General features: G+C 43.9%; 2 protein-coding genes across 2 annotated transcripts; one reads left to right on the top strand and one right to left on the bottom strand.

Annotated features, from left to right (window-relative positions):
• Positions 1 to 156: 156 nt before the first annotated feature.
• Positions 157 to 11,548, bottom strand: ARPC4 (actin related protein 2/3 complex subunit 4). Its single transcript, XM_026717914.2, has 6 exons — positions 11,415 to 11,548; positions 10,843 to 10,961; positions 4,504 to 4,615; positions 4,324 to 4,419; positions 3,519 to 3,689; positions 157 to 1,145 (listed from the first exon to the last, which is right to left on the bottom strand). Exons 1-6 carry the CDS (start codon positions 11,415 to 11,417, stop codon positions 1,140 to 1,142), a joined length of 507 nt encoding a protein of 168 aa, XP_026573699.1. The 5' UTR covers positions 11,418 to 11,548; the 3' UTR covers positions 157 to 1,139.
• Positions 11,549 to 12,091: 543 nt separating this feature from the next.
• On the top strand, positions 12,092 to 25,730 carry TADA3 (transcriptional adaptor 3). The gene is made up of 9 exons (XM_026717983.2): positions 12,092 to 12,589; positions 12,733 to 12,952; positions 13,774 to 14,015; positions 14,583 to 14,688; positions 16,342 to 16,483; positions 17,429 to 17,532; positions 18,642 to 18,751; positions 21,492 to 21,677; positions 23,462 to 25,730. Exons 2-9 carry the CDS (start codon positions 12,746 to 12,748, stop codon positions 23,652 to 23,654), a joined length of 1,290 nt encoding a protein of 429 aa, XP_026573768.1. The 5' UTR covers positions 12,092 to 12,589; positions 12,733 to 12,745; the 3' UTR covers positions 23,655 to 25,730.
• Positions 25,731 to 26,950: the final 1,220 nt, after the last annotated feature.

Below are 26,950 nucleotides of genomic sequence, written 5' to 3'. Positions count from 1 at the left end.
GAGGAAACTCCTTGGATGAGAAGTAAAACGTTTTCAAAGGAAGAAAAAAAAAATCCGCAAAAAAAGTTTGAAACATCGCCTTTTGGAAAAAAGCACCTTTTGGGGCAAGATGGAAATGCGTAAGAAATGCCAGTAAAGCTAGACAAGAATTCTCACTTCAGGAGGCAAAGACAAAAAGGCTTTAATAGGTTAAAGTAAGAAAGATACAGCAAGTGCCATAGCAAAAAAGAAAGAAGAGTTACAGATTCCAGCTCCGTCCCATTCAGCTGATGCCTGGCCTGGCCCCCTCCCCTCCCTCCCTCCCTTCCCCCACCCCTCCCCACCCCCTAGTTCCTTCTGGCACAGGTATGGAAAGGGAAACCAAGGGTAGAATCAGGAGGCAGTGCAGTCTTCCGAATGCTTTGATCCCTACGGGAATGGGGAAAAGATGGACAGGGAAAGAGCACTTTCTCCAGGTTATGGAGCGACTTGGCACAAAAGGGTTGCCACTTACAACACCCAACTTGCCTGCCATCCTGATGGCCCTTACACGTCACTAGGAAGGTGGACCACGGTAGTCATCCAGCAAAGCACCTCTGAACAAAAAAGGCTCCAAGCCTGCCTATCAATTCATCAAGTGACAGAAATGGTCCAGGTCTCTCTCTCTCTCTCTCTTTCCCCCCCCCCCCCCGCCTGGTCCCCACAGTACAGAAAAATGGCAGGGTTTTATTTTTATTTTTTTTCCCTTCCTTTTTGTCAGCGATTGCAGGCAATCTTTGTATGCACATCGCCGAGCCGGAACTCCCCTGGCAACTTCTGCAGAGGGTTGCTAGAGCAACCAATCCCACCTTCTCCGCTAGTACATTCAGGGAGACAAATTACAGCAAGTGATCGTGTATTTAAAAAAAAAAAAAGAAGAGGAAGAATATCAAGTCAACACAATCTTATACAAGCACAGTTTTTTGTTTCAAAAATATTAAAAAGCACCCTCCCCTCCTCCCGACCCCGGGCACACTGGCGAGAACGGTGAACAGCTGGGGCAGCCCTTGCAGGTCTAGCCGCTTCTCATTTCACTCCTGAGCTGTGGCCTCTCTGGAGCCGCCCTAAGGTCGCGGGGCAGAGAGGATGAGAAAGCAAAGCTGTGGATTCCAGCCCTTGGTCTAGAACTGGGAAGGGAACAAAAAGAAACCAGTTAATTCAAAACTGTTATTACTATTGCTCATATAATACAAATTAACCAAACACCATCCATGTCTTCTCACAGAGGTACCCCGCAGTATTATCACTGCCGTTTTTAGAACAGTATCCTACAGCAGGGTATATCTTTCTCCTTCTGTCCTGGCCACTCTGAGAGTGACTGAGAGCGTTATAACAAACTGCATCACTGTTTGGTTTGGTGGCAGCAGTGTCTCCGATAGAAAGTCCATACAGAGAGCGGTAAGGACAGCCAAGGTTATAGGAAGCTCGCTCCCCGTCATTCAGGATACTGCTTATAAGCGCTACATGCTCAGAGCTCGAAGCGTTGTTAGGGACCCCACACCCATTTTACAGTCTGTTTCTGTTGCTCCCCTCTGGGAGGAGGTCTGGAAATATTTCTAGCAGGACTACCACATTCTGTGACAGTTTTGTTCCCTATGCCATCTGTCTGGTAAACTCGCAAGATTTGTTTCTCTCGCCATGTACATGTGTACATCCGAACTAGACTGTGTTGTTTCACCATATCATATATGTGAGTATATGCATAATTTTGTATTTTAATCATGCTTATGTAGTGTATATTAGAGGTGGAGACCCTTTGAGAGCTGTATGCAATGAAATTTTATTTTAATATATGCCAATTAGTGTACACTCAGAGCGATAATAAAATTATTCTAAGTCTAAGCGCTTTTCAAACTTCCGTACCGCAAAACCTGTTTGTTCCAAAAATAAATAAATCCTTGAACCATAATCCACAAAACAGTAGCTGACGGAGCTTCTTCATGGGGAACTAGGCCTACTCTTTTCATAGTACTGGTAGTCCTCAACATATGACTGTAGTGGCGCTTGTCCATCATGGTTGTAGGTCTTAAGGGTCATTTAATAGCCACGTCTGACCCATTTTATGACCTTTTTGCACTAGTCTTTAAATGAATCACTGTGGTCATTAAATGATTGCCACAGTAATCAATCGTTTGCTACTGTTGTTGATTTGCTGAAAACCGAAAGTGTTGCATTCCACAAAACTGTCCTAAAATATGGTCACAGGATCCCAGGAAGCTGAAAAATGTCCATAAATGCAGCTGTGTTGCCCAGCACCAGATGTCTGACCACGTGGCTGCGGAGGGCTCCAAACACCAGAACTTCAGAACCAGGTCATAAGTCCCTTTTCTCATCAGTAGAGAACTACCTGTCACCTGTTTAGGGTACACTAGTCTAGGAAACCAAAGTCATGCAGGCCAATAAGATGATGGTAACAGAACTTTGCAAATCTGTGTTTTCTCCCTCCTTCCTTCTTTGCGAGAACTAGGGAGGCTTTTTTTGTTTGAGACATTTTCTCAAATTATAGTTCTGTCCCAGACTCAGAATCCTATGGTCTTGACTGTTGCCTAGGTGACAGCTCTTCCCCCTGTTCCTCTCAGTTACTCCTTTTTCCTGTTATAGTGTGTTAGAAAAATGACTATGGATGCCCTACTCAACTATATTTGAGCAAATCTCTTTGTTGTCTTTAATCTTTCCCCAGGACCCCAGGGTTTGCAGAACGCAGTTTGAAAATATCTTATCAGCAAGACACAAATTGCTCTGAATTTTGTAACGGAATAAAATACACCTTTCATTATATTCTCTCCTAAAGCTTTCGCATTTACTGTTCCTAGCACGTCACTCATATTCATACCATATGGAGCATAACATTCTACAAGGAACAATTTGATCCCCACTAGAATTCTTTTCCACAAATGAAACACAAATTTCAACTCATTTTATATAACACTACTTTTTCATCCTGTAATAAATAATTCTCAATGGTAAATTGGTGCAGAACATATTCATTTCAGACTGTGTGATAAGCCTTTAGATGAGGGATTTGAATTTAGGACTCCCACGCTCACAGATAATATTGGGGGTGGGTGGGAAAGCCCTTCTTAATTCTAAAGGTTGTAAAAGACCACAACTCCACCTTCCATTTAAATAATTTAAGTCCTGCCTAATAAATAGCCACAAGAGACTGATGACTTTTGACATACTATTTGGACATCATTTCTATAAGGCAGTGGTGGATAACCTTTTTTGGCTGCTCAGCTGATAATTGCCTGCGGGCTTATATGCCAGCACCCAGAAGGCAATGTGTGCCGGCCCCCCACATCTCCCACACACCCCTGCCCCCCATGCATGCACGCCATACTCGACAATCAGTTGTCGGGAGGCAGAGGCATGCGCACATGCGCAGTAGGGCATTTCCGGGCGAGCTCTCGCGTGCCGGCAGAATTGGCTCTGCGTCCCGCTTCCGGCATGCATGCCATAGGTTTACCAACACGGCTATAAGGTGTCTAATAAGCCCTTACATTCTTAAGGAACTCTTCTGCCACAATGCGGGCCCTAGCATTGACTGACAGCTTCATTTCACTGATTTCCTTGTCAATTTCCTCCATAAAATGAATGACAAAGTCCACCAGCTTGTGCTTGTACATCTGCTCTGTGTGGAAATTTGTGATCAAGAAGCTGATGTCATAGCCCTAAAAAGAAAAAAAACATATAGCAAATTATTAGCATCAGTGAAGCCAGGACTCGGCCATTAATTCTTCTATACCGTCGACTATTGATTTAGCATTGATTAAAATAATCTAGCCTTTTTGGGGGGGTGGGGGGGTGGGATCTAAAGACTTCTTGTGCATAAGAAGTAAAGTATGCCATAATAATATTTGAAATCAGTCTATGCTATCTACATAAGATGTTCTACAGTTGAAAAAGAATCAAGAGAGCAGAGAAAATATTCAACTTAATAGTAAGGAAGCATTACCACTTATGCAATATTTATTTGTTTAGTTTATTATTCAACCTCAATCTATTTTTTTCCAAGTATATGTATAACAGACATTATCCTGACAGCTAGCACAAAAACCAAGTCTCCCAAAATTCATTCACAGTTAAACAGACCAAATCAGAGATACAAACAGTGTAATAAAGCCACATTATTTGATTTTGTGAAAAAAAGTTATTGTTACTGATTTAAATATGCCTTAAAAAGGCACACTGAAATTTTAGGCCTGCTGGAAAGCTTAAGATGTGAAATAACCCATATGTTGGTACTACCACTACTGTCAACAGAATTGCACACTTAGAGGACAACAGTGACTCTATATTTCCCACCTCAACTGGTTTCCGACGTAAAATGAAGAAGTTTTCTGCTCTCATCATCATGAACCGCATAAATTTGTGACATAGGATTTTCTCAATCTCATCAGCCTGCCGAAGGAAAATAGGAATCCATGAGTCTTTTCTCCAGCATAAGCTGCAGTAAGCACCTCACCTGTAACACGTGTGACTTACCTGTTTCACAGCAATGCTAACTCGCACAGAGTTGATAGAACCTTCAATTAAGACTTTCTCTTTCTCATTCCTGCTAATGATCACAGGCTGCAAGAGGAGTTCTTTGCTGCTTCTGCAAACCAAGGAAGACATTTTTACACCAGAGACCGGGCAATACAGAGGCCCATACACTCCATCCTCTGGATATATTTTAACATACCCCTGTAACCAGTCCTCATCCCACTCATCCTACTTCCAAACCCACCAATGTGAAATGTGCTTCTCGTGATGAAAATGATACCAAAAACCATCAGTGATGCAGAACACTAGCTGATAGGCTGCTGTATGTAAAATGGGCCGTGGGTTGCATAGCACATTATTTCAGCGACAGGAAAGATGGCTTTACACTTTTTTCTTTTTTACAGTTATGTTTTCGGTAGGGTAGACTATCGCTTCTTTTTGAGTGAAGACCGATGCAAAGAATGAGTTACGCAGCTCTGCTTTCTCTGAACAACATCATAATAAATAAATACCTGACGTCTTACATAGCAACAGCAAGAAAAGCTCTATGCTGAATTTTAAAACACTCTGGGTGCTGACTGTGGATCAGACCATGATGCACTAATTAGAGTATACATCAGATTGGGGGAGGGGGGGAACCAGAAAAGATCAAATCCTAATGAGATACAATGTAGAACCCAGAACAGCACAAGATTCAGGCTAGAAACAGATTTAAAGACCTGGATCTAGGTATAGAGAACATGAAGAATTGTGGTAAGACGAAGTGTTTTTAAATGATGAAGGTAGAAGAAAGCATATAACAAGAGCCAGGAAACAAGGCTAGCTATCAAACGAGGCCACAGGCATAGCTACGGAGAGAAAAGTGGCAGAAGCCAAAGGAGATCCCGGGAAAACCAGAGAATTTAATGAAAACTTTCACCGAACCAATAAGGAGAGATAAGGCAGTATATTTGAGTGCAGACTGCAGAAAGTAAAAGATTGTGAAGAACAAGAGATCTGTTTAAGCAATTCAGAGAAATCGTGGGAACACGAAAGAGAGTTAATAACGGATCATAATGTTAAAAAAAAAAAGGAAGGATTATGCAGAATAATTGTGTAAGGCCAACTCTCCCATCTGAGAAGAAGAAGAATCACAGGGCTGGAAGGGATCTGGGAGATCTCCTAGCCAAGGGAGGAGTCCTTATAGCATCCCAAACAGACGGTTGTCCAATCTTTTCTTGAAAACTTCCAGCGATGGAACACCTACGACTCTGGGACACAAGCTGTTTTACTGTTTAACGCCTCTCAGTGTCAAGAAATTTCCCCTTCATTCCGGGTGGGATGTCTCTTTAACAAGCTTCCATCCAGTGCTTCTTATTCTGCCCTTGGGGAACAAGTCAAACCCCGTCTCTTTTATGACTGCCCCCTCAAGAACCAAAACTGGAAGCCTCACTAGAGCCATACTCTATGGTCTTGTGATTTTGATGCTATCCCTCTGTTAATGCAATCTGTTAGGGCCTGCATTGGCTTTTTGGGCAGCTGGAGCACGCTGTTGCCCAATACTTAAGGGGTGGTCCACTAGGACAGGGATCTCCAACCTTAGCAACTTTAAGACTAGCGGACTTCAACTCCCAGAGTTCCTCAGCCAGCAAAACTCTGGGAGTTGAAGTCCGCTAGTCTTAAAGTTGCTAAGGTTGGAGACCCCTGTACTAGGACATCTAGATCCCTCTCCTAGTTACTACTGTTGAGTCAGGTGCTGCCTGTTCTATACCTGTGCATTTGGCTTCTCCTGCCTAAGTGCAGGACCTTGCTTTTCTCACTACTCAACTGCAGCTTACTGGACACAGTCCATGGCTCTAGTCTGTCAAGATCCTTCTGAATCCTGAATCTATCTTCCAGAGTGTTAACAATTCCCCCCAGCGTGGTACCCTCTGCAAATTTGACCAGCAACTCTTCTAATTGAGGATGAGTTCCTGGTGCTTGAGGAGAAAGTCAGATGAGCTATAAAACAGGTGGCAAAAAGGAAAGCCCCAAGGGATGGATGATCTCCCAGGAGGCTGGCATAGAAACAATAAAAGGCCATTACAGCCCTCTGCCAACAAATATGGGGAAAAGCAGCACGGTGTGAAGATTATCTAGAGCAGTGGTTCCCAACCTTTTTTTCGCCCCGTACCCCTAAAGAAATTTCACTCGAACCTCGCACCCCCTAAAATTTTGACTTTTAGGAACTACTGAAGGCGTTAAATAAATGGTAGGATTGAATCTTTTCAGCTATGTATGTGACGGCCACTGAATAACGATACTTAACTCTAAAATGAAAACAAAGTTAATCCATTGCATAATAAATAAAAATGCCAACATATAGCCAATATCCAATTATTTACTTGGACTTTTCTCGCACCCCCTGGAATATCGTCTCGCACCCTCAGGGGGTGCGAGCACCCCAGGTTGGGAACCCCTGATCTAGAGGGAAAATCAAATACCTATTTATCTATTAGGAAAAATTAAACCAACGTTCTGATATGCCAGGATATTGTTGAAAACTCTGTTACAAAATAGAAGCCCTCTAAGAAAAGAAGAGAAAGAACAGGGAACACAAATCTATACAGCTGATACTAGGTGGGCGATGGAAGCAGCAAGAGATAATCAGAGCTCTATTACTGCTTGCAAGATAGAAACACTGCTGCCTTTGATATTACCACCTAATGCAACCATTCCAACTGCAATGCTCTATTTGCATTTAGCCCTATTTGCATTTTGATATTACTAATCTGGTTCACATGTGAGAATCTGGTTCACATGTGAGACTGTTTAAATATTTGCCTAGACTTTTACTCTCGTGATTCAGTTTCTTGAAATTGAACTACAAGCATATTCTTGGCAATCCAGAATTACAGAGCTTCCTCTTTACACAATTTCAAATAGGTTGTTGGATCACTTTTCTCTAACTGCAGGTGACTGCATTCTAAAACGCACAGTAATTTGCACAGATTTCCAGGGACATCCTATAACTGCTCCAAAATACAGACACAAAACCTTAACAAATGTTTCCAGCTCTAATTATAAACAGCTAAACAAGTCCAAGTAAAATGGATGGAAACCGTCCGTATGCAGCAGCAACAGCCTTACAACATTTGATTAATTAACACAATTTTACAGAAAACTATTGCAAGACATATAGTTAGCCAGATTCCTAAATTATCTTGAGGAACTGTGTTTCAAAAAGACAGAGGAAAGTAGTGAATCTTACAAAAATAAAGCTCTCATCTATTAAATCAGGCCATTGGTCCATTTGCCAATTTGGTTTTTTAAGGAAGGGCTTTTCCTGCTGAACTATAGGCCTTCGTCATTGTACTCCTTTTCTTGGTAGAGCTTATAACTAATATATTCTATGTGCCTGAAGATGCTACAAGAATGTTTTAAGGAACAATCTGCAAGTGAAATCTATGAAGTGTCAGGACGGGACTGGATAGGAACCCACACAGAGCAACTATTTTATGCTAATTGGGAAGGGATTATGATGAGGGTTCGGGTGAGCTAAAAGGCCTCAAAAAGTCTTCGAAAGGAAATACAGAAAATACAAATGGAAAAATGTAAGCAATATGATCAAGACATGAAGTACCGTATAATATAGGGGTGGGACAGAATGGAGATTGAGCTAGTAAAAGAAACGGTTGTTTCTGCAGCACTTATACAGTATATCACTTCAGATCCAACAGCAAAGCAGCAAAAATACTCCATAGATTTATACAGGAGGATTTTTTTACACTGATTCCATCTAATATTTCCCTATTTGTGTCAACTTAAGTAAATAAAAGTTCTAATAAATGAGAGCAGTGCAGCATATTTCTACTGAGGCCACACTACATGGGAAGCCCCCAAGCAAAAAATGGGTCCCTAACACTGTCTGGCTTGTGTTCTATAGCAACTCATATTCTGAAGCTTGGTCAACAACTTTCACTAATAGGATATATCAGGAGCCCCCAAACTTGACAACTTTTAAGACTTACGGACTTCAGCTCCCAGAATTGTGCTGAGGAATTCTGGGAGTTGAAGTCCACAAGTCTTAAAGTAACCTAGTTTGGAGACCTCTGGAATATAATAATAACCATCACTGTATCTTATGGTCCCATGTTTGAAATTTGAAAACCACCTCAGATACATTTTAGTTATCTAGATATTTAATGAATTAATGTCTGTCATGCCAGAATGGCAATAGCCCATAAATGGTACATTCCATAATTTGTTAGCTGAACTTATTGCAGGAAAATTAGTGAGTCCAATATTGACTAGGCTTGTCATGTGATGCATGTAGACTAGATTTCCTCAGATGGGTGCACAGTTAATGTTTTTATGTCACCTAAAATACTGTTTTATATCTATTAAAATGCAACACACATTAATCCATAAATTCAATGTAGGAAAAGAAAAGACAGACTGGCTGGAGCTGAGATAATTGTAACATGAGTTCACTGTATTTTTTTAAGTGCCAGGTAATGCTCAAAGAACTATCCATATAGTATTTACAAAAAGAAATAAAGGCAATGCTGAGGAAGGTGCGAAGGAAATGTATAAGCTGATAAGCCATTTTATATCAGCAGCAGCCATTCATGACCTGTGGTTACACCAGGAGCCAAAGGTTTATTTAAGAATCACTAATTTGGAACTAAGCAGTGGTATGAGGCAGTATCCCAATAGGACAGTATAATATATAACAATATAGAAACCATGAATATTAGGCTGAAAGCTATTGCAACCGTAAAATGAAGCAGACCATAAACAGAAGCAAAACAAAAATAAAAAATAAAATATAACCTTATTGGTGAACTAACAGACTCCAAAGCTCAAGATAAATAAAATAGCTTTTACAATTTCCAGAAGTATTTTGCGGGGTATGATTGTATGATACAGTACTATGAGAAACCTCAGAAAGTGTAGGACAAGAGAACAAAAGTGAAAGATGTGCCGAGATTCTTTATACTAAAAAATTAGTCCAACAAATTAATTGAACATTCTTTCTCTGGTTCCATGACAATATATAGGACGTGCCATTCATTTTGACACTTCCAAGCTGTTTTCACAATTTCCCATGCTATCAAATTTCTGTCCATCTATTCTCTATACATTTATACCCTATCTTTTTAAAATACAAGTAGCAGCCAACATGCCCAATACTCTTTCCTCCTCTGCTTTTCCTCACAACCACCCTATGAAGTGGCTTAGGCTGAGAGTACAACTGGTCCAAAGTCACCCAGCCAGCTTTCAGGCCTAAGATAGGACTAAAACTCAGAGTTTCCTGGTTTGTAGCCTGGTGCCTTAACCATTAGACCAAACTACCTCCCTTTATCTTTAATAGTTTTAAATAACTATTAAATACCTTTAAATTAAATTAAAATACCTTTAAATAGCTTTGACCTTAACTGCCCCTTAGGCTTGCATGTGCAGCTTTGATAAATTAGGGTGGATACACATAGCCTTCAATTTACAACAGTTCACTTAGTGACCAAAGTTACAATGGCACTGAAAAAAATGACCTATGACCATTTTTCACAAGTATGACCATTGCAGCCTCTCCACAGTCACGTGATTTACATTTGGATGCTAGACAACTGACTCACATGTATGATGGTTGCAGTGTCCCAGAGTCATGTGATCCCTTTTGTGACCTTCTGACAACCAAGAGCCAAAGGGGAAATCAGATTCACTTAACAACCGTATCACCAATTTAACAACTGCAACAATTCAAGGACCAAATGTGGCGAGAAAAGTTGTAAAACGGGGTGAAGCACCCTTAACAAATTTCTCACTTAGCTACATTGGACTCAATTGTGGTCGTAAGCTGAGGACTACCTGTATTCTTATTTTAAAAGCCTATTTCCAAATCCATTTTCTGAAGGAGGGAAAAGCTACACCTGACGAGGCCATGATAAAACTTTTTGGACACAGTATGTCACGGGTGCCAAACTCAACCGCATCACATGCCGTATAGTGATATTTGTTTTGCCTTTGCAGGTGGGGGCGTGGCCTGCGCATGACACATTCGGCCCGCGGGCTACCAGTTTGACACCCCTGCGGTTATGTGGAGACCCAACTCTCCGGAAAAAGGCCTCAACAGTGGGAAAGGTGCAAGGAAAGTGTAGGAAAAGAATGACCAGCAGCAGCAAGGCGGACAGGTTCAGCTATAGCGGCAATGAGCGCACCACCCTTGAGAGGCGTGAAAAGAACAGGATTAAAAATAGAAAATATCTATATAGCTGCTGTGCACGGAAAGTGATTTTTTTGGAGGGGGGGGCAGGAGATTGGCGTCCCATCCCATTCTCTCCTCCCCCCCCCCCCCACACTGAACCTTCAGGCACAGACCTGACTTCCACCTCGGGTTTGTTGTGCCTCTCTACCACCTGGGAGGAGAAGTTCTCCAGGCACAAGGCAGCCTGCAGGGTGGCACGCACTGCGTTGAGGTAAGGGCGCAGAGTGGCTGTCTGTAGGAAAGAAAAATGGGGGGGAGGAGAAAGCAGGGGTCACTGATTTGGGGAGATCCTCAGCCCCCCGGGTCCTTTGCCAATCCTCCCCCTTCCTCCCCCACCCCTTTCCCGTCCAGCAGAGATCTTCTCCCCCCGCCTCTCTCTGACGTCAGCGCTTTCCAAAACCACAGAGGCGGGCTTCCTTTCCCGGGGTTCCCTGCCTCCGATCCCAACGCGGGATCCGGCGATCCGGTCTTCGATCCCGGCCGAACCTCGCCTCGCCTCGCCTCTCTCTCTCTCCTGCCGCCTCCGCTCCCATCCCGCCTCGCCATGGACCGCTCTCTCTACCCACCTCCAGCCCGCCCGCCGCTTTTTTTTTGACCCTAGGCAGGCCTCCATATCGTCAAGCCCACCCCGACTCCCGCTCGCCCGCGTCGCCTTCGGTCCCTCCAAAGCCCTCCGCCCGCTCACCATGGCAGCAAAGAGAGACTAGCAGCCGCTGCAGCCCCCGAGACCTGGTCCAGAAAACGGAAGCGGAAGTGGCCTCCACCAAACAAAGTTCTCCACTTCCGCACTGGATGGCCCGTTCCAACACGCCCCTCCCCCGGGTGAGCGCGAGGGATCTTCTTAACCCTCTTTTTAAATTATTATTGTTGAGGTATTCGCAACACGCCAGGCGGCGGATAAAGTGTTATCCATTACGGCAGCGAAGGAGACCGAAACGTCTCCCGCAGGAATAGAGGCACATTCATTTTCCTCCTCTCCCCCCCCCGTTTTTCGGTGAATATGGTATGACCCATCCTCCCTGCCTCCATATTTGGCCAGGAGAAAGAGGGTCTGGGTGGGGTCAAGAGGATGCCATGTTAAAAAAAAAAAAAAAAAACGGCTCCGCGCCCTCCGCGAGTTGGTTTGTAGCCAATGAGGGCGAAGTAAGAGGGGGAGCGTGTGCCCAATGACTAGGCTCGACCGCTGAGGCGGAAGGGGCGGAACTCTCTGGGCAGAGAGATTTTGTGTGTTGTGTGGCAGATTTCGGCGTGATACTTTTCCCATCACCCCTCCCCCCTCTCGCCGCTATGGCGGCTGGGAGTCAGCCTCGCGCTCGACCGCTGCATCTCCGGGGGATACGAGTCGCCCCTCTTCCCTTCCTGATGCGCTCCGTATGGGTGTAACCCGGAAGGAGCCTCTGGAACCGGAAACTCGCCCAATAATCCCCCCGCCTTTCTCCAGCGCCCCTCCTGGCTTGTTTCCCCCCCTCATTCATCATTTGTCTCTCCACCGTCCATAGTTCTTATAGTGCTTCCTTATATCCTTGTCTAAGCAGCAGCATCAGGCTCCAGTTCCCTCCGTCCTCGTTATTTTAGGACCTCGTCCTCTCTGGGCAAAAGAATTCCCCCAAATTCCTTGTCTTCGCCTTCCCTCTGCCAGGATCGTTCACTTCCTTAATCTCGACTGCGGTAGCTACCCTGTCAAGCCTGCATTTGCCATAGGAGCCCTTCAGTTCTGGTCGTCGTTTGTTTGTTTTAAAAAATAACGTTTGTTTTTCCACTCTGTGGATTCTTCCCAATGCAACGGTGCCTGCAGTGATGCCTCCATCTCGGCAAGATTCCTGGTTGTGAAGAACTACTTGTCTCCACTATTTATGTAGGGTAAGATTTTGGGGGATTGGGAATAAATTCAAATAATTGCATTCCCTCGTCAGTTCTGCTGTTAGGTAGCAAACTGTTGATGTTGCTCTTTTCATGTTTGCATATTGTCTTTTCTTTTTTTCTTTTTCCTTTTCTTTTCTCAGGCCTGGCAACACCATGTCTGAACTGAAAGATTGCCCCCTTCAATTCCATGATTTCAAGTCTGTGGACCATCTGAAAGTGTGCCCACGCTATACAGCTGTACTGGCCCGTTCCGAAGATGATGGTATTGGCATTGAAGAGCTTGACACGTTACAGTTGGAGCTTGAAACATTGCTGTCATCTGCAAGCCGCCGACTTCGGGTGCTGGAGACTGAAACCCAGGTCAGGTGGTAATCGAGCCCTCATAGAGAGGAGGCCCTTCAGCTAGAGTCTTCCAGTTGCTGTTCTTTCTTTTAAATATAACGGATCACACGGTCCTTAACATCTGTGAAAGGCAAGTCATCTTCAGAAAGCAAGACTGTAGTGAAGTCTGCTTTCTAGATGGCAGAGCCCATTTGGCTCCATGCCTTTAAAGATCACCTGAGAAACTGTTTAGAAAAACTACACCTGTGTAGTTTTTAGACAAAAGTCACACCTAGTTCAGATGATCGTGCCCTTACTTTGCTGCTGGAGGATTTTGTGTCACAGTTAGCTAAGAAGTTAGCTTTCCAAATGGTGACAGAAAAGAACAATTGTAGCTCACATTTGAACTATGGGGTCGTTGGTGCTGAGAGGTTGGTTGTTTTCTTGCAGATGTTTTATTACCAAATTTGGTAACATCATCAGCGCTAGTTTAATCTAGTGCTTGTCAAGTGCACCAAGACATTCCTTGTGTGTTCAACCGCACTTGGCCAATAAAGAATTCTATTCTGCTGATGATGTTACCTACTTTGGTAGGAAAACGTCTGCAAAAAAAACAACCAACCAACCTCAGAGAGCACTAAGGACCCTGCTTCCAACATGCATTAGCTTAACCACACAACACAGAATTGTAGACAAACTATTGTTCTGTTCCATCAGGGCTCTTCTGATGTTAGTAAGAATTCCATAATGTAGCAGTCCTGCTAAAGAACCCCTTTTTGGATTCCTCTTTCCAAGATAGGTGTAGGTACCTTGCTATATGGCCTTTTAATCTACCTCTTTTCTTCCTTCATTCTCATCAGATTTTGACAGATTGGCAAGACAAGAAAGGAGACAGGCGGCTTCTGAAAATTGGCAAGGACCATGAGGTTGGTCCTTCTATCAAACATAGCAAGCTCAAGAAGCAGAAGCTAGATGTGAAAGGAAGCCACAGCACTCCGGGACGGCCCAAATCCAAGAACCTGCAGCCTAAAATTCAAGAGTATGAATTCTCAGATGATCCAATTGATGTGCCTCGTATTCCTAAAAATGATGCACCTAACAGGTAACTATGAAAGTGACTGCTATCATCTATCATCACCATAAGAATCTACATTATGAAGCATAAAGAAGAAATAGGTGTATAGTTCAGTAAATAGTTATAGCAAGAATGGGCAGCCTCCTGCCTTATATTCAAAAGAGGTGACAGAAAAAAAAAATGCCTGCAGCTAAACATACCACCCAGTTTGCCATCCCTTGTCTTAATATCTGGCAATTATTACTGGCCCTCATTACATGAACTGCACTATCAGAATAAGTGCTGTGGGACTCTCCACGTGTTGAACTTCAGTTCCCATAATTCCCATTCTCAATATGACTGGAGGCTCTTGGCTGGGAAAGGCTTTATACTGCTAGTGCCAGCTAGGAAAGGTTCTAGCTTCTTAGTAATCCGGATTTTAATTAATCAAACATTTATTGTCAATGCAGAACATGTGTTCAATTAAATTGAAATGAGCCCCCTTGGTTCTGGCCCTGCAAGTCATAATGTGTTACATTGGGCTGTCATATTGCTTATTATAAGCAATCTTCCTGAACTATGATTCTGTTTCCTTCTTACTGTTCATGCTCATAGATTCTGGGCCTCAGTGGAGCCATACTGTGCTGACCTCACCAATGAGGAGGTTCGTACCTTAGACGACCTTCTTAAGCCACCTGAAGATGAAGCTGAACACTACAAGGTAAAAAAGCAGAAGCATTTCATTCAACCTGTCCTAAATTTGGATTGAGTTAATTCTCTGTATATTCCTCATGTAAAAACCGTGTTGTGGTACTTTGATCTAAGACAAATTCTGTATTGGGTGAAACAATAGGACTAAAAGGCTGTTGGATTCTATATTGACTTTATTGGAGCACAGGGCAAGTTACTCACATGTTGCTAAACTACAACTTAACAGCTCCAATCAGCATGACCAAGCAAGAGGCAATAAGTGTTTCAGTTCAGTATTCGAAGGACTACAGATTCTCTGTTTCTGACCCAGAGGTTCCTGATAATTTTGATTGCTAAAATGTGTATTTTGTAAAATATGTATTGTTGATTTGTCCCAATATTTTCTGAGGGTCAAAGCTTTGTAGTTGTTCTCAAGCAAATACGTTTTCTAAGAATTTTAAATAGTAGCATTTCCAAATTTGGATGGAGAGAACAACCTTTTTCCTTTAAGAATCCCAGAGTTACAAAACAGAAGGCGGGAAAAAATCACATGCCCATTTATCTATGGAAATTCTCAATCATCCAGGTCATGGTTTTGTCCCAAATGTGCTTTTTCAAAAGGCAACTGGACTTGGTTTTCCCTTTGAGAAGTTTTGTTTCTCATCCAAGAAACTTCAGTTCTGACTGAATGGTGGAGAATGGAAGGATTTATACTCCTTGCAGTCATCTGGTCAAATCTTCTTGGAACTGCTGAAAGGACAGTTGGGATATAATACCACCTATCTCCTGTTTACAACACAGTCCTTTCAGAGGTTCCGAGAAGGTTCCACACCCATTTGTACTTTTCAGGTGACTCTGAGGGCATAGATAAACCTCCAAGTGGCCTCAATGACTATCAGAAAGAGTGCTAACGACCAGATGACTGCAAGGAATATAAATCCTTCCACTCTCCACCATTCAGTCAGAACTGAAGAAGCTTCTAGGACGAGAAGCAAAATGTCTTCAAGGAAAAACAAAAAAGTCCAGTTGCTTTTTGAAAAAAAGCACCTTTGGGCCAGTCACTTGTCCAACTTTATTTCTCACTTCCATTCTCCTCAGTGCTTCTTAATCTCTCCTCCTGTAGAATGATAAAGGGAACCCTGATGGTTCCATTAGTGGAATGGAGGGCACAAGACTTGGAAAGTTGCAGGAGAAAAAAGCTTTGTTTGCAACGGTTGAATGGCTGCAGTAAAAATGCCTTTGCTATTCTTTTTGCCCTGATCTTTGAGGCTCCCTGTCTGGAGAAAACGTGTTTTCCCATTTCCCATTTCATTTTATCTATCTCTTTTTAGTATCTTCTCTGGCTTATCTTGAGGAAATTCAGTCTACACCGACAAATGGAATGACATTCCGAACCATGATGGGGAATGAAGAGTATTTTTCTCCCACCTGCACTGTAAAATTCCTTAGATCCATTAGGGAATAAGGATATTGCGCTACAATCATTTAAAATGGAAAATTTTGGAAGGGAGGAAAAAATAATTTGAGTTGAACGGAGGCAGCCCAATTAGAATTAGATCTGAAAAACAGGGACAGCATTTGGCTACATGTATGCACTGAGGCACCGCTGAATTGTTGGGAGATATTTGCCCTTTCTGGTGTGTGAGCTGGCTCTCATTTATGCACCGTTGTCCTGTTCTTGTAGATTCCACCCTTAGGAAAGCATTACTCCCAGCGCTGGGCCCAGGAAGACCTGCTGGAAGAGCAGAAGGACGGGGCTCGGGCTGCTGCTACTGCTGATAAGAAGAAAGGCATCTTGGGACCTCTGACCGAACTGGACACTAAGGGTATCCTGAGCTATTCCCTGACATGTTTTCCAGAATAGAAGAGACTAAAGATGCTGTTTTACTAGAAAGCTCTGTTAGTTTGCTTGCAGAAGTCATGCTTTACAAGTAGTCCTCACTTAATAGCAGTAATTAGGAGTGGAATTTCCACTGTTATGGGATGCAGCCATAAATTATGATGTCAGGTGTCCGTGGCACTTAGCAATGGCAAGTCCTAGTTACCGACATTAAGCATATCAGCATGGTCATTAAGGATCTCATATAACCATGGCCGCCAATTTCCCGCTGGCTTCCCCATTGACTTTGATTGCAGAAAGCTGGCCGAGAAGGTTATGTAACTGCAGATTGCTGCAACAGTCGGAAATCCAGACTGGTTGCTGAGTGCCTGGATTATGATAATGTGACTATAGGAGTATTGCAACTTTTGGAACTTTAAAGACCGATCATAAGAGCCACCCATTTGTCGCCACTGTAAGTTGAAACACTTGCTGAACAAGTAGTCATTAAGCAAGGACCACCTGTGTAGGGAAAGTGGGGAAAAAAATTGGTAACCCTATTGTCTACTTCAGCTCCTTGGTTCCGGGAACTATCATTTAGCAAAAAATGGAAAAAAACCCAGAGATTTCTTTATCTCTGCTTTATGTGTTGCTCCAGATCAGTGTTTCTCAACCTTGGCAACTTTTGAAGATGCCTCAGCTTCAACTCCCACAATTCCTCCGTCGGTGAGGTTGAAATGAAGCCCAGCTGAGATTGAGAGGTTCATCGATTAAAATGAGCATAGTATGTCGAATAGAGCCAGTCCCTTCTGTTGAAGGTTTAAGTCCCTTCGTTTTTAATAGCATGGCAAGAACCCCAGAATTGCTCGCTTGCAAAGTGCCACATTATTGCCACTGATCATGACCCCGTCCTTCCTAGTTCTTAGTTGCTCCTTCATTCCCTCCTCTCCAGATGTTGATGCTTTGTTGAAGAAGTCGGAGTCCCAGCATGAACAGCCAGAGGACGGGTGCCCTTTCGGACCTCTCACCCAGCGCCTCCTGCAGGCACTTGTAGAAGTAAGGAATGAAGAAAAGAAAAGAAAAGAAAAGAAACCCAGCCAGCTTCTTCAGCTCCAGCAGGCTCAGATTTTCTAAGGGAGGACCTGTTGAAAAGAATTACCTTGGTCTCGGCTCCTTTTCTCTCCAGTCAATCAGAAGAGACCTTGGAGGCCTTCTAGCTAGTTCAGCCTCCTCCTCAAACAAGAGGCTCTATACCAGGGATGTCAAACCTGATTTCACTGAGGGCCGCCTCAGGGTTGTGTTAGACCTCGGGAGGGGGAGTGGCCAGGTAGGCACGGCCAGCTCGATGCCACTCGTGTTGGGGGCACCTGTGGTGATCCCAGCAGGGCTGGGAGAGATCCACTTTTGTTAGTAGTTTGTTTTTCTAGCACTCTGTCCGTGAAAATGGAGCCCGGGGGGCCCACCCACCCTGCTCCGGGGTTCCATTTTCCGCTGTGACGTCCTCCTGCAGCCCTCTGCCAGGGAAAAGGGCCAATGCGCACGGCCCTCCCAAGCTCCGTTTTTGCTGCCAGAGACACCGTGGGCTGGTCCTTCACATCTGGCCCAAGGGCCTTGAGTTTGACACTCCTGCTCTATACCATTTTAGACAAGTGGCTGTCTAGTCTCTTCTTAAAAACCTCCAGTGATGAAGCACCCACCTCTGACAGAGCAAGCTGTTCCCCTGGTTAATTGTTCTCACTGTTAGGACGTTTCTCTTTAATTCCTGGTTGCCCCTCTCTTTTGATTAGTTTCCATCCATTCTTTTCTTGTCCTGCCCTTTGGTGCTTTGGAAAATAGGTTGACTCCCTTCTCTCTGTGGCAGCCTGTCAAATACTGGAATACTGCTATCATGTCCCCCCTGGTCCTTCTTTTATCCGAAATCCTGCAACTGTTCTTCATATATTTTAGACTCCAGGCCTTTGATCATCTTAGTTGCTTTTCTTTGCACTTTTTCCAAAGTCTCTTATTTTGTAATGCGGTGACCAAAACTGGATGCTGTATTCCAGGTGTGGTCTTAACTCTAAGGCTTTATAAAGGGGTGCTAATATTCCACGTGGTTTTGATTCTGTGCCTCCGTTTATACAACCAAGAACTGCGTAATCCTCTCAATCTACCTGTCCCTCTAGGAGAACATAATCTCCCCTATTGAAGATTCGCCTATTCCTGAAATAGCAGGCAAAGACTCTGCAATCGATGGTGCTAGCACTTCTCCCCGCAGCCAGAACAAGCCCTTCAGGTGAGCGTAGCAATTCTTTCCTTTTTGAAAACCTATTTCGTTCCTTAAAATATTTGTCCCATTCCTCCTCATGTTTAGCTGTTTAGGAAGCATTACAGAATATCAGTATAATCCTAAGCAGATCTATTTAAGGTAATTCCTGCTAAATTTCATGGAGTCTTTTTGCTTGGAATACAGAGAACGCCAACCTTGCCTGCCTTTCTCAAGGCCTTCAGGGTAATGTGCGTTCCTGTCTGATATAATTGTTTTGGTTGTTGCCTTGGTGGAATTTGTAATGTTTTGTTATATTTTTAAGATGATTTACTTCATGTTTTTTGTTCAGTTGCTCCTAGTCATGTTTTAAAGGGTGGTTGTCTAAATTAACCGAAATAAGTATCTGTATAGCTTTGGAAAAATCTAACTGAAGAAAAGTAGCATGTAAGGAGAATAAACAGTGTAAATAGAGATCAGATTTAATGAACTAAATTTGCTAAGGATGCTGAAGAACCTGGGACTGACATTTATGAAAGTTGAAACAAATAAAATAACCCCCAAAAGCTAAACAAGGTAAAATGGCTAACTGCTTGCCATGCTGAAAATCTGTGAAGAGAAAGGCAACACAGAGGGAGGAATATTTGTCCAGCCAAATGCTAAATTCCACAGAAGAGCAAGCAAAACAGGGAGTTACATTCAAATAAGCAATGCAAAGGAATTGAGGATGACCGCAGAACCAGAAGGACAAGAGATTATTTAAGGAAAATATAAAGATGAAGTCAAGCACAATAAATAAGCAGATAAGGCAAATAAAAGACAAAGCAAAGATCAACTGGAGAAATAAACTATGTAAAAAAAAGCATGAAATTGTCGTTCTCCCCCGTTTGATGATGCGTGCAGAGTTAAGAGTCAGAAAAGTGAAGTTTAAAAAAATTCCAGAAAGGATTGCTCACAACAGCTACATTAGTTGATGCTACACTAATATAACCATTTAAAACCCTGCCAGGTGATGCAGTTAAAGTGATACAGTGTGTATGTGTGCAGCTGTGAAAAACAAAGCAGTAGCCAAGGGACTGGAAAAGATCAGTTTATATTCCTTTACCAAAAAAGGACAGTCTTAAGAATGCTTAAACTATTAAACAATTGCACTTCTCTGAAAGTCAGCTAAAATAATAATCAAGATTTTATGATCCAGACAATCCCTGGAATGAGAACTGTCAGATGTACAGCCTGGATTCAGGAAAATTACAGGTTTCAAAATCAAAATGATTATTTGTTTTATTGATCATATAAAGGGTTTTGATTGTGTAAACCACAACAAATTGTGAATAGTCCTTAAAATCAGACCACCTCAGCTGTCCAGGGCAGAATTTGTCTGATGAATATGTCAACGGTTAGACTACACAAATGTCTCAGAATTTGAATAGGAGTATGCTAAGGCTGATGGTTGTCACTTTTATTTAAGTTATGTATAGAAAATACCACAAGAAACGTTGCATTAAATAGAAATTGTAACTATAAACACCAATAACCTCAGATGAGCTATAAGCAAGGAATATTTATGAGAACTCTTGTGGACAAGAGAACAAAAGCTAGTCTGCTGTTTACTGTTTTTTAAAGGCTACAGTAATGTAAACCCAGTGCAGAAGTTGAAATTCTAGCTGACTTTTTCTTCCTAAGCTCAAAAAGAAATCATAAGAATAGTGACTGGTAACATGAACATCACTACTTTCGAAGCAAATGCCCAGGAAAGCTCAACCATCAGAAAGGTTGTGTAAAGAAAACCTGATGCTTTAAATTGTTTTGCAGAACATTGTTGACCATACTTTGGACCTCAAGAAAAGCAAGGGTAGGTGAAGTAAAACCAGACTAGCCAAAGGATGCTGCAATCAAGCTTAAATGTTTTGGACACAAACCGTGAAAGCAAAAATCATTAGCAAAGATTCCAATATTTACAAAAATCAAAAGTCCAACAGCTGACCTGATACCATCACTGACAGGAGCATATAAGAAATCAAAAGAAGCCGGCACCAACGGTCATCCATAGGCTCACAAAGAATCAGTGGCAAGTAATAGCTGAATAACAAAAAAAATATCGGCACATAAGAATGGCGGTAAATTACATAAAATAATCAGTATTATATAATACAGAGATAAAACTACTTGAAAAATAGGCAATGAGAGGACAGTAATATTGGCCCCAGGTAATGAATTTCAGGGAATGTTCCATGGCTCAGCACTTAAAGACATTGAGCTTGTCAGAAAGCTGACAGCCTGGGTTTGAGATGCAAAGAAAAAAATAAAAATAGAAAATTAAAGGAAGGAAAAGAAGCAGGGAAAAGAGGGTGTGAAATATGAGTGGGACTCAACTGTTTGCTTTTACACATTAACATAACTCCAGCTATTTCTATAATGACAAATCGTTCTGATCAACAGAAAACCAAAGTCAAAGTTTCATATTTTTTCATCACAAGCACAACCTCCAGAAATGATATCCAAATGAGACTATATTTTCCTCTTTGAATAAAATAATCCATTTTTAACCATTCCTGCTTTATCTTCCTTGCTATAGAGATAGTATGTATTTTTCTATTTGCACCTGATGCCCCCATTTTTATTTAACAAGGTTCATGGTATTCTTTCAAATGCTTTGACCTTTTTCAAAGACTCCTTTCAGTGCCGTTGTAAGCTTGAACGGGTCTCTAAACGAACCGTTGTAAGTCGGGGACTACCTGTAATGCCGCTTTGGTTGTCTTGTCCCCTTCAGTGTACCCCACACAAAATCTCTTGAAGGCCGCATCAAGGAAGAGCTGATTGCTCAAGGCCTGCTGGAGTCAGAGGACCGGCCGACGGAGGATTCGGAGGACGAAGTGTTAGCCGAGCTGCGGAAGAGGCAGGCTGAGCTCAAGGCGTTGAGTACCCACAACCGGACCAAGAAAGTTGAGCTGCTCAGGTGAGAAAGAGAGCGAGAAGGAGAGAGAGAGAGAGAAAGAGAGAGACCAGAGGCAGGTTGTGATAATCCACTCCTCGGGGCTGCTTTGGTGTTGCTGTTACTCGTTGTTTTTCACTGGCTTTTTTTGTTTTTAACCCTTGACTCAGAGGTGGTATTCAGCAGGTTCTGGCCAGTAACGGACATTTTGAGTAGTTTGGAGAACCAGAAAATCCCACCTCTGACTGGCCCCGCCCCCATCTATTCTCTGCCTCCCATTGAGTCCCAGCTGATCGGCTGGGTCTTCTTTCATTGCCCCGCACAGGAGAACGGAGCTGGAAAGCAGGTTAGTGGGGTGGGGAAGAAATGGGGATTTTGCAGTATCCTTCTCCTGCCACGCCACGCCCACAGAACAGGTAGTAAAAACGTTTGAATCCCACCACTGCCTTGAACGTTTGTTCTCTGAAATGGAAGGAAATGCTGGTAGTCCTTGACTTACCACCACAGTTGAGCCCAAAACGTCTGTTGCTAAGCAAGAGAGTCGGGAAGTAAATTTTGCCCCATTTTACAACTCCCCCAAACAGGGGGCAAACCTTCTGACGTGAACTCGAAAGATTCCTTTGTTAGGAGCCCCGGCAAAGCGTTTCTCTCTCAATGCAGGCTAACAAGCCCATCTGGCCGGAAGATGAATAGCTGTCTGCCACACCTATTCATCTCCGCCCCCTGCCTTTTATCCCCAGAGCTAGGGTGGGGCTTCGTTAGCAGTGGTGCTGGCTCTTCCTTCCCAAGGATCAGCCCACGGATTTCCACTGCTCTCCTCTCCTCTGCCTTCCGCGCATCCACCTGTCAGGCACTGGACCCAGCTGTTCCTCCTCTTCCTCATCAGCCATCTCCAAACCTGGGGGCTGTTGACTCTCCACCTGAGAGCTGACGGACGGCCCCAGTCTCTGCCTCTGTCTCTCTCTGCCAGCTCCGTTCCCTCTTCCCTTTGGAGCTCCCAGGTTGTCTTGACGCTGACCTTGGCTCCCACACCTTCTCCTCCTCTGATTTGGCTGCTGGAGGGCCCAGCAGCTGGCAGGCCACACCACTGCCTCGTTAAGTGGATCTCGGCAGTTGTTAACTTAGTAACACGGTTGTTAAGCGAATCCAGCTTCCCCCCATTGACTTTGCTTGTCAAAAAGGGATCCCAGTAACCCCCAGTGCCAACTGAAAAGAGACTCCTTTGGTCTTTTTAGCTGCCAGAAAAAGGAAGTGGGGGAAAACAAAGCATCCCTTAAGTGCCTAGATAATCACCCCTGTAGCCCCAAGTTGTCGGAGCATAAGACGGTTATTGGAGAGCATGATGGATGACTCTTGGAGACGGATGTGTCCCATTGGAGAAGTCACATCCAGAGGGTGGGGAGGGAAGACCAGGGTCAAGGGGGAAATGTATGATGTGATTTAGTATTGGCTACACCCAGCCACGCGCCACCATGGCAATTTCTAATAAACCAATTTAGATGCGGCTAGAGACTTGATTTGGGTGAGGGGTGATTCGTTGGAGCCCTGAAACCCGGGACAATGCAGTCGTCTAATTAAATACGAGTCAGTTGCCAAGCGTCCGAATTTTGATCATGTGACCATGTGGGCGCGGCAACAATCACATGTGTGGAAAAACCACTCCTAAGTCACTTTTTTTCAGTGCCCTTGTGCCTTTGAATGGTCACTCAGTGAACCGTTGTCAGTCAAGGACTTACCCGTAAAGTCAGAGCAAGGAGGCGAGGATCCAGGGATGACTCAAGAATTTGGTCTTTTGTTTTTCCTTACAGGCTGGCCAAAGAGGAACTTCACAGGCAAGAGCTGCGGCAACGCGTGCGCATAGCTGACAACGAAGTCATGGATGCCTTCCGCAAGATCATGGCCGCCCGGCAGAAGAAGCGCACCCCAACCAAGAAGGAAAAAGATCAAGCTTGGAAGAGCCTCAAGGAGCGCGAGAGCATCCTTAAGCTGCTCGATGGTTAATGCCACAAGGCGCCCGGCCAAGCTTCTCCGTTTGAGCCCTAACGGAGGCCCCAGCTGAAGGGGAGACGTCAGCCGCAGGTGTAGACTTATAGCCGCCTCCCTCCCTGGTTTGTCATCACACTTCTTGCGCTATTTCAGCCGAGACGCTGGACAGGTTGGCTTCCAGCTGTGTGCCTTCTCTTTCTGGGCGTGGCTTTGAGCCCTGTGGTGAAATGAGCGCCCGGATTGCTTAAAGCGGCGGTCCCTCTTTCGACATCTGCAGGGGGACAAGTTACGCTGCGGCGTCAAAGACGAGACAGAACAAAACCTTTTATTCGTCTTACCTACCAAATACCAGGTTTCAGGATCCGTCATCAGCATAAACTGGAACCGAAGTTATATATTTTTTTTTACTTTTTTATTTTGGTCCTCCTTCCTACCGCTGCTCTTCCTTTATTCGGGTTAAGGAAAACAGCGCCTTGAAAGCTATAGGCACAACGAAGGTCAAGTGTGGGAGCATGATTTCTAAAAGGCCGGTTTTTTTTCTCGAGTTGGGGAACGATTTATTGACTCTGCGGCTGCACCAGACGTATCTCACCAGCAACAAGGGCTGAGCTAAGATGGAACAGCCAGGGAAGTCCCGAGGCGTTGGGGAGAATTGCGGGTGGTTTAAGTGGATGCCTGTCCTATCCGTAGGGCCTCCTCCTCCTGCATTTCACTGTTCAAACCCAAGTTACAATCCAAACCCTGTCAAGGAAGAGGTGTGCATTCCTTGGCTGGGCATAATTTCTGCAAGGCAGCTATGAAGTCTTTACTTCCTATTTTGCTCGTTGTCTTCCTGTGGGGATATTGAGGGTTGCACGTTCTCCCTTCTAGCCCCCGCTAGAAAGGAGTTGTCCTCCGTGGAAACAAGCCGAGAAAATGCCAGTGGGTTCTGGAGCAAAGGGCTGAGCAATCAGAACATCCAAATGGTCCGAGAGGGAAGAAAAGGATTTCGGGATTTTGGTGGAACGGGGCTGAGTGAACCCAATCCTGCCCCATACCGATTCCAGAAGCACACTATTCAGGATCAACATTGCAGACAGCTAGAAGGGCAGTCAGGAAACGCAAGGTGGTAGGAGGAAGGAGAGATTCCTCCCCCACCCCCACTCTGTATTTTTAACCCAACCTCACCCAGAAACTCCCAAGAAAGTGAGGAAATAAGCTGGGAAGAAGCCTAACTTGAAAGTCTTTCGTCAAAAGAGATGTGGAAGAATCGCTCTTCCGTGGGCCATTTGCAATCTGGGCAGTGAACCACTGTGGCTCCCGTGGTTCTTTTCCTGCAAGCTGCGCCTGGGTTGAATCCATTTGGGGAGCATTTATTTCCACCAGCCATTCAAGCAGGCAAACTGTATGAAACAACTGGCGGATGGGTGATGAAAGAGCACAAGGGCGGGACCTGGCCATCTGCGTCTCTTCCTCACTTGGGTACAGATAAATCATCACCCCGGAGCCTTGCTTGTCTTCGTTAAAAAGCAATGGGCCCTTCAGTCTGCCTGCCTGTCCCATCTCTTCCTTGATTAATTTCATCTTTTGGCTTTAGGCTCCTTTTGCATCCTCGACTGTTCCAGGATGACCGTGTCCACTCTCCTCAACTGAAATCGATCATAATACAGTGCTGTATGGAGTGGGAGCGGGAGGTAATTAATTAATTCTGTGTTGATAAGCAGTTGGAGAAGAGGCTTTGAGCACATGTTCGCATTGGCCTTGGATTATATCTGCCTGTTGTGTGGACAGACTTCTTCCACCACTAACCTCCTTCAAAGATTTGACTGATCCAGTTTTCTTACGAAGCATATACAGTGCTTTTTTAACCCTCTTCCCCAGTTTGGACTTCCTTTTGCTTCCCCGTTTACCAGCAAGTTTTCAACCTTCGGTCCATTGTGTGAAGATTTTTCAAACACCGTTGCTTTGAAAAAAAAAAACGTAAATGGCTTTTAGGGTAAGAGTTGGAAAATAAAAAAATACATCCATGGTGATGCTAGGTACAAGAACTGGCATTTGCAGAAAAGATCAGAATCCTCCCCAAAGATTTAATAAATCCAGGAGCAACTGGTAGCTGTGGCGTGTCTGATTTCTCCCCTCCCCCACAATTCTTTGAGGAGGGTCTGAGAGTTTGTAGGGCAGGGTGGTGATGCACAGTAGTTGAATGGCTGAATGTCTAATTTCACGCAACATGTTGACTCATTGTTAAATATTCTGTGCGGGCATGTCCAATATATTGAACTAAAAGCTCATCAAACCGATTGGGTTTATACAGTACTCTAAAGCAGGGGCTGCCAACCTTTTCGACCTCAGGGACCACCAAACTCATAATTTTAAATCCCGGGGACCAATAATATGTATTTTGACTGATGGTGGCTTGCTGACGTTTGTGGGGGAAGAGAGAGAGAAATGATCTAACCTTTCTCCCTCTCTCCCTCACACACAAACACACAGAGTCAGGGGTGGGATTCAGATTTCTTAACAACCAGTTCTGTGCGCGTGGCCTAATTTTTGGGTGTGGCCTGGTGGTCATGTGACTGGCTGGGCATGGCTTGTATGTAAATATAAATATGTAAATATTGAATTTTTTATATAAAAAAAGCAACTTTTACCCAAAATCAGGAAAAGCAGGCAGGCAGATTGAGTTGCTCACAGAATCATTCAGAGATCCATCTATCTGCCATGGGCTACCTGAGTCGGTCACATAAAATTTGCTTGCAGTGATTCTGCACTGAATAATAGAAGCTTCAGTCCTAAGGAGAAGATCTAAAGATTAGCTAGGAAGCAAGAAATCCAACAATTTCCTGCTTTCTGGCTAATCTAAATCTCCCCGCACAGCAGAACAGCTGATGGTGGGGTGGGGAGGAAAAATAGCAACTTAGCAGGCAAGTTTGCCAGGTAAGGAGTGCGTGGGCGGGAGCATCCCTGCGGGCCATGTGGGTGGTGCAGCCTTGTGTTTCTGTGCAGCCTGGATTCATTGCTTTTGGGGGGGGGGTGCTCTGGGGGTGACCACCAAATTTTTCTCGCGGTCCACCGGTGGGCCGTGGCCTACCAGTTGGCAACCGCTGCTCTAAAGCATCTCCCAAAGAGTTAAAAGTGAAGTTAATACGTGGGCTGGATGTGGCTGTTTAGCTGCCTGGTGATCATAGTCAATTTAATGAACTCACGTGATTTCCATATAACAGGATGATTGACTGTTGAATGATTATGTGCCATCAAGTCATTTTCGACTCCTAGCAACTGCATAGATTTTCTCCATGACAATCTATTCCTCACCTGTTCTTTCATGTCTC

This window comes from Pseudonaja textilis, chromosome 2, assembly GCF_049901715.1.
Source record: "Pseudonaja textilis isolate UNSWEBS1 chromosome 2, rPseTex1.2, whole genome shotgun sequence".
NCBI classification, from domain to species: Eukaryota; Metazoa; Chordata; class Lepidosauria; order Squamata; family Elapidae; genus Pseudonaja; species Pseudonaja textilis.
Note: the sequence above shows the minus strand (reverse complement) of the source record. Positions and strands in the feature narration are given on the sequence as shown.

What these genes read in the sequence shown, in the direction of transcription:
- ARPC4 (XM_026717914.2), bottom strand. An exon ending in TTAGCATTGCTGTGAAACAG is followed by an intron (nt 4,420 to 4,503) that starts GTAAGTCACACG and finishes TTCCTTCGGCAG; the next exon opens with GCTGATGAGATTGAGAAAAT. An exon ending in TACGTCGGAAACCAGTTGAG is followed by an intron (nt 3,690 to 4,323) that starts GTGGGAAATATA and finishes TTTTCTTTTTAG; the next exon opens with GGCTATGACATCAGCTTCTT.
- TADA3 (XM_026717983.2), top strand. Translation starts at nt 12,746, where the DNA reads ATGTCTGAACTGAAAGATTGCCCCCTTCAATTCCATGATTTCAAGTCT. An exon ending in ATGAAGCTGAACACTACAAG is followed by an intron (nt 14,689 to 16,341) that starts GTAAAAAAGCAG and finishes CTGTTCTTGTAG; the next exon opens with ATTCCACCCTTAGGAAAGCA. An exon ending in TCCTGCAGGCACTTGTAGAA is followed by an intron (nt 17,533 to 18,641) that starts GTAAGGAATGAA and finishes CTGTCCCTCTAG; the next exon opens with GAGAACATAATCTCCCCTAT.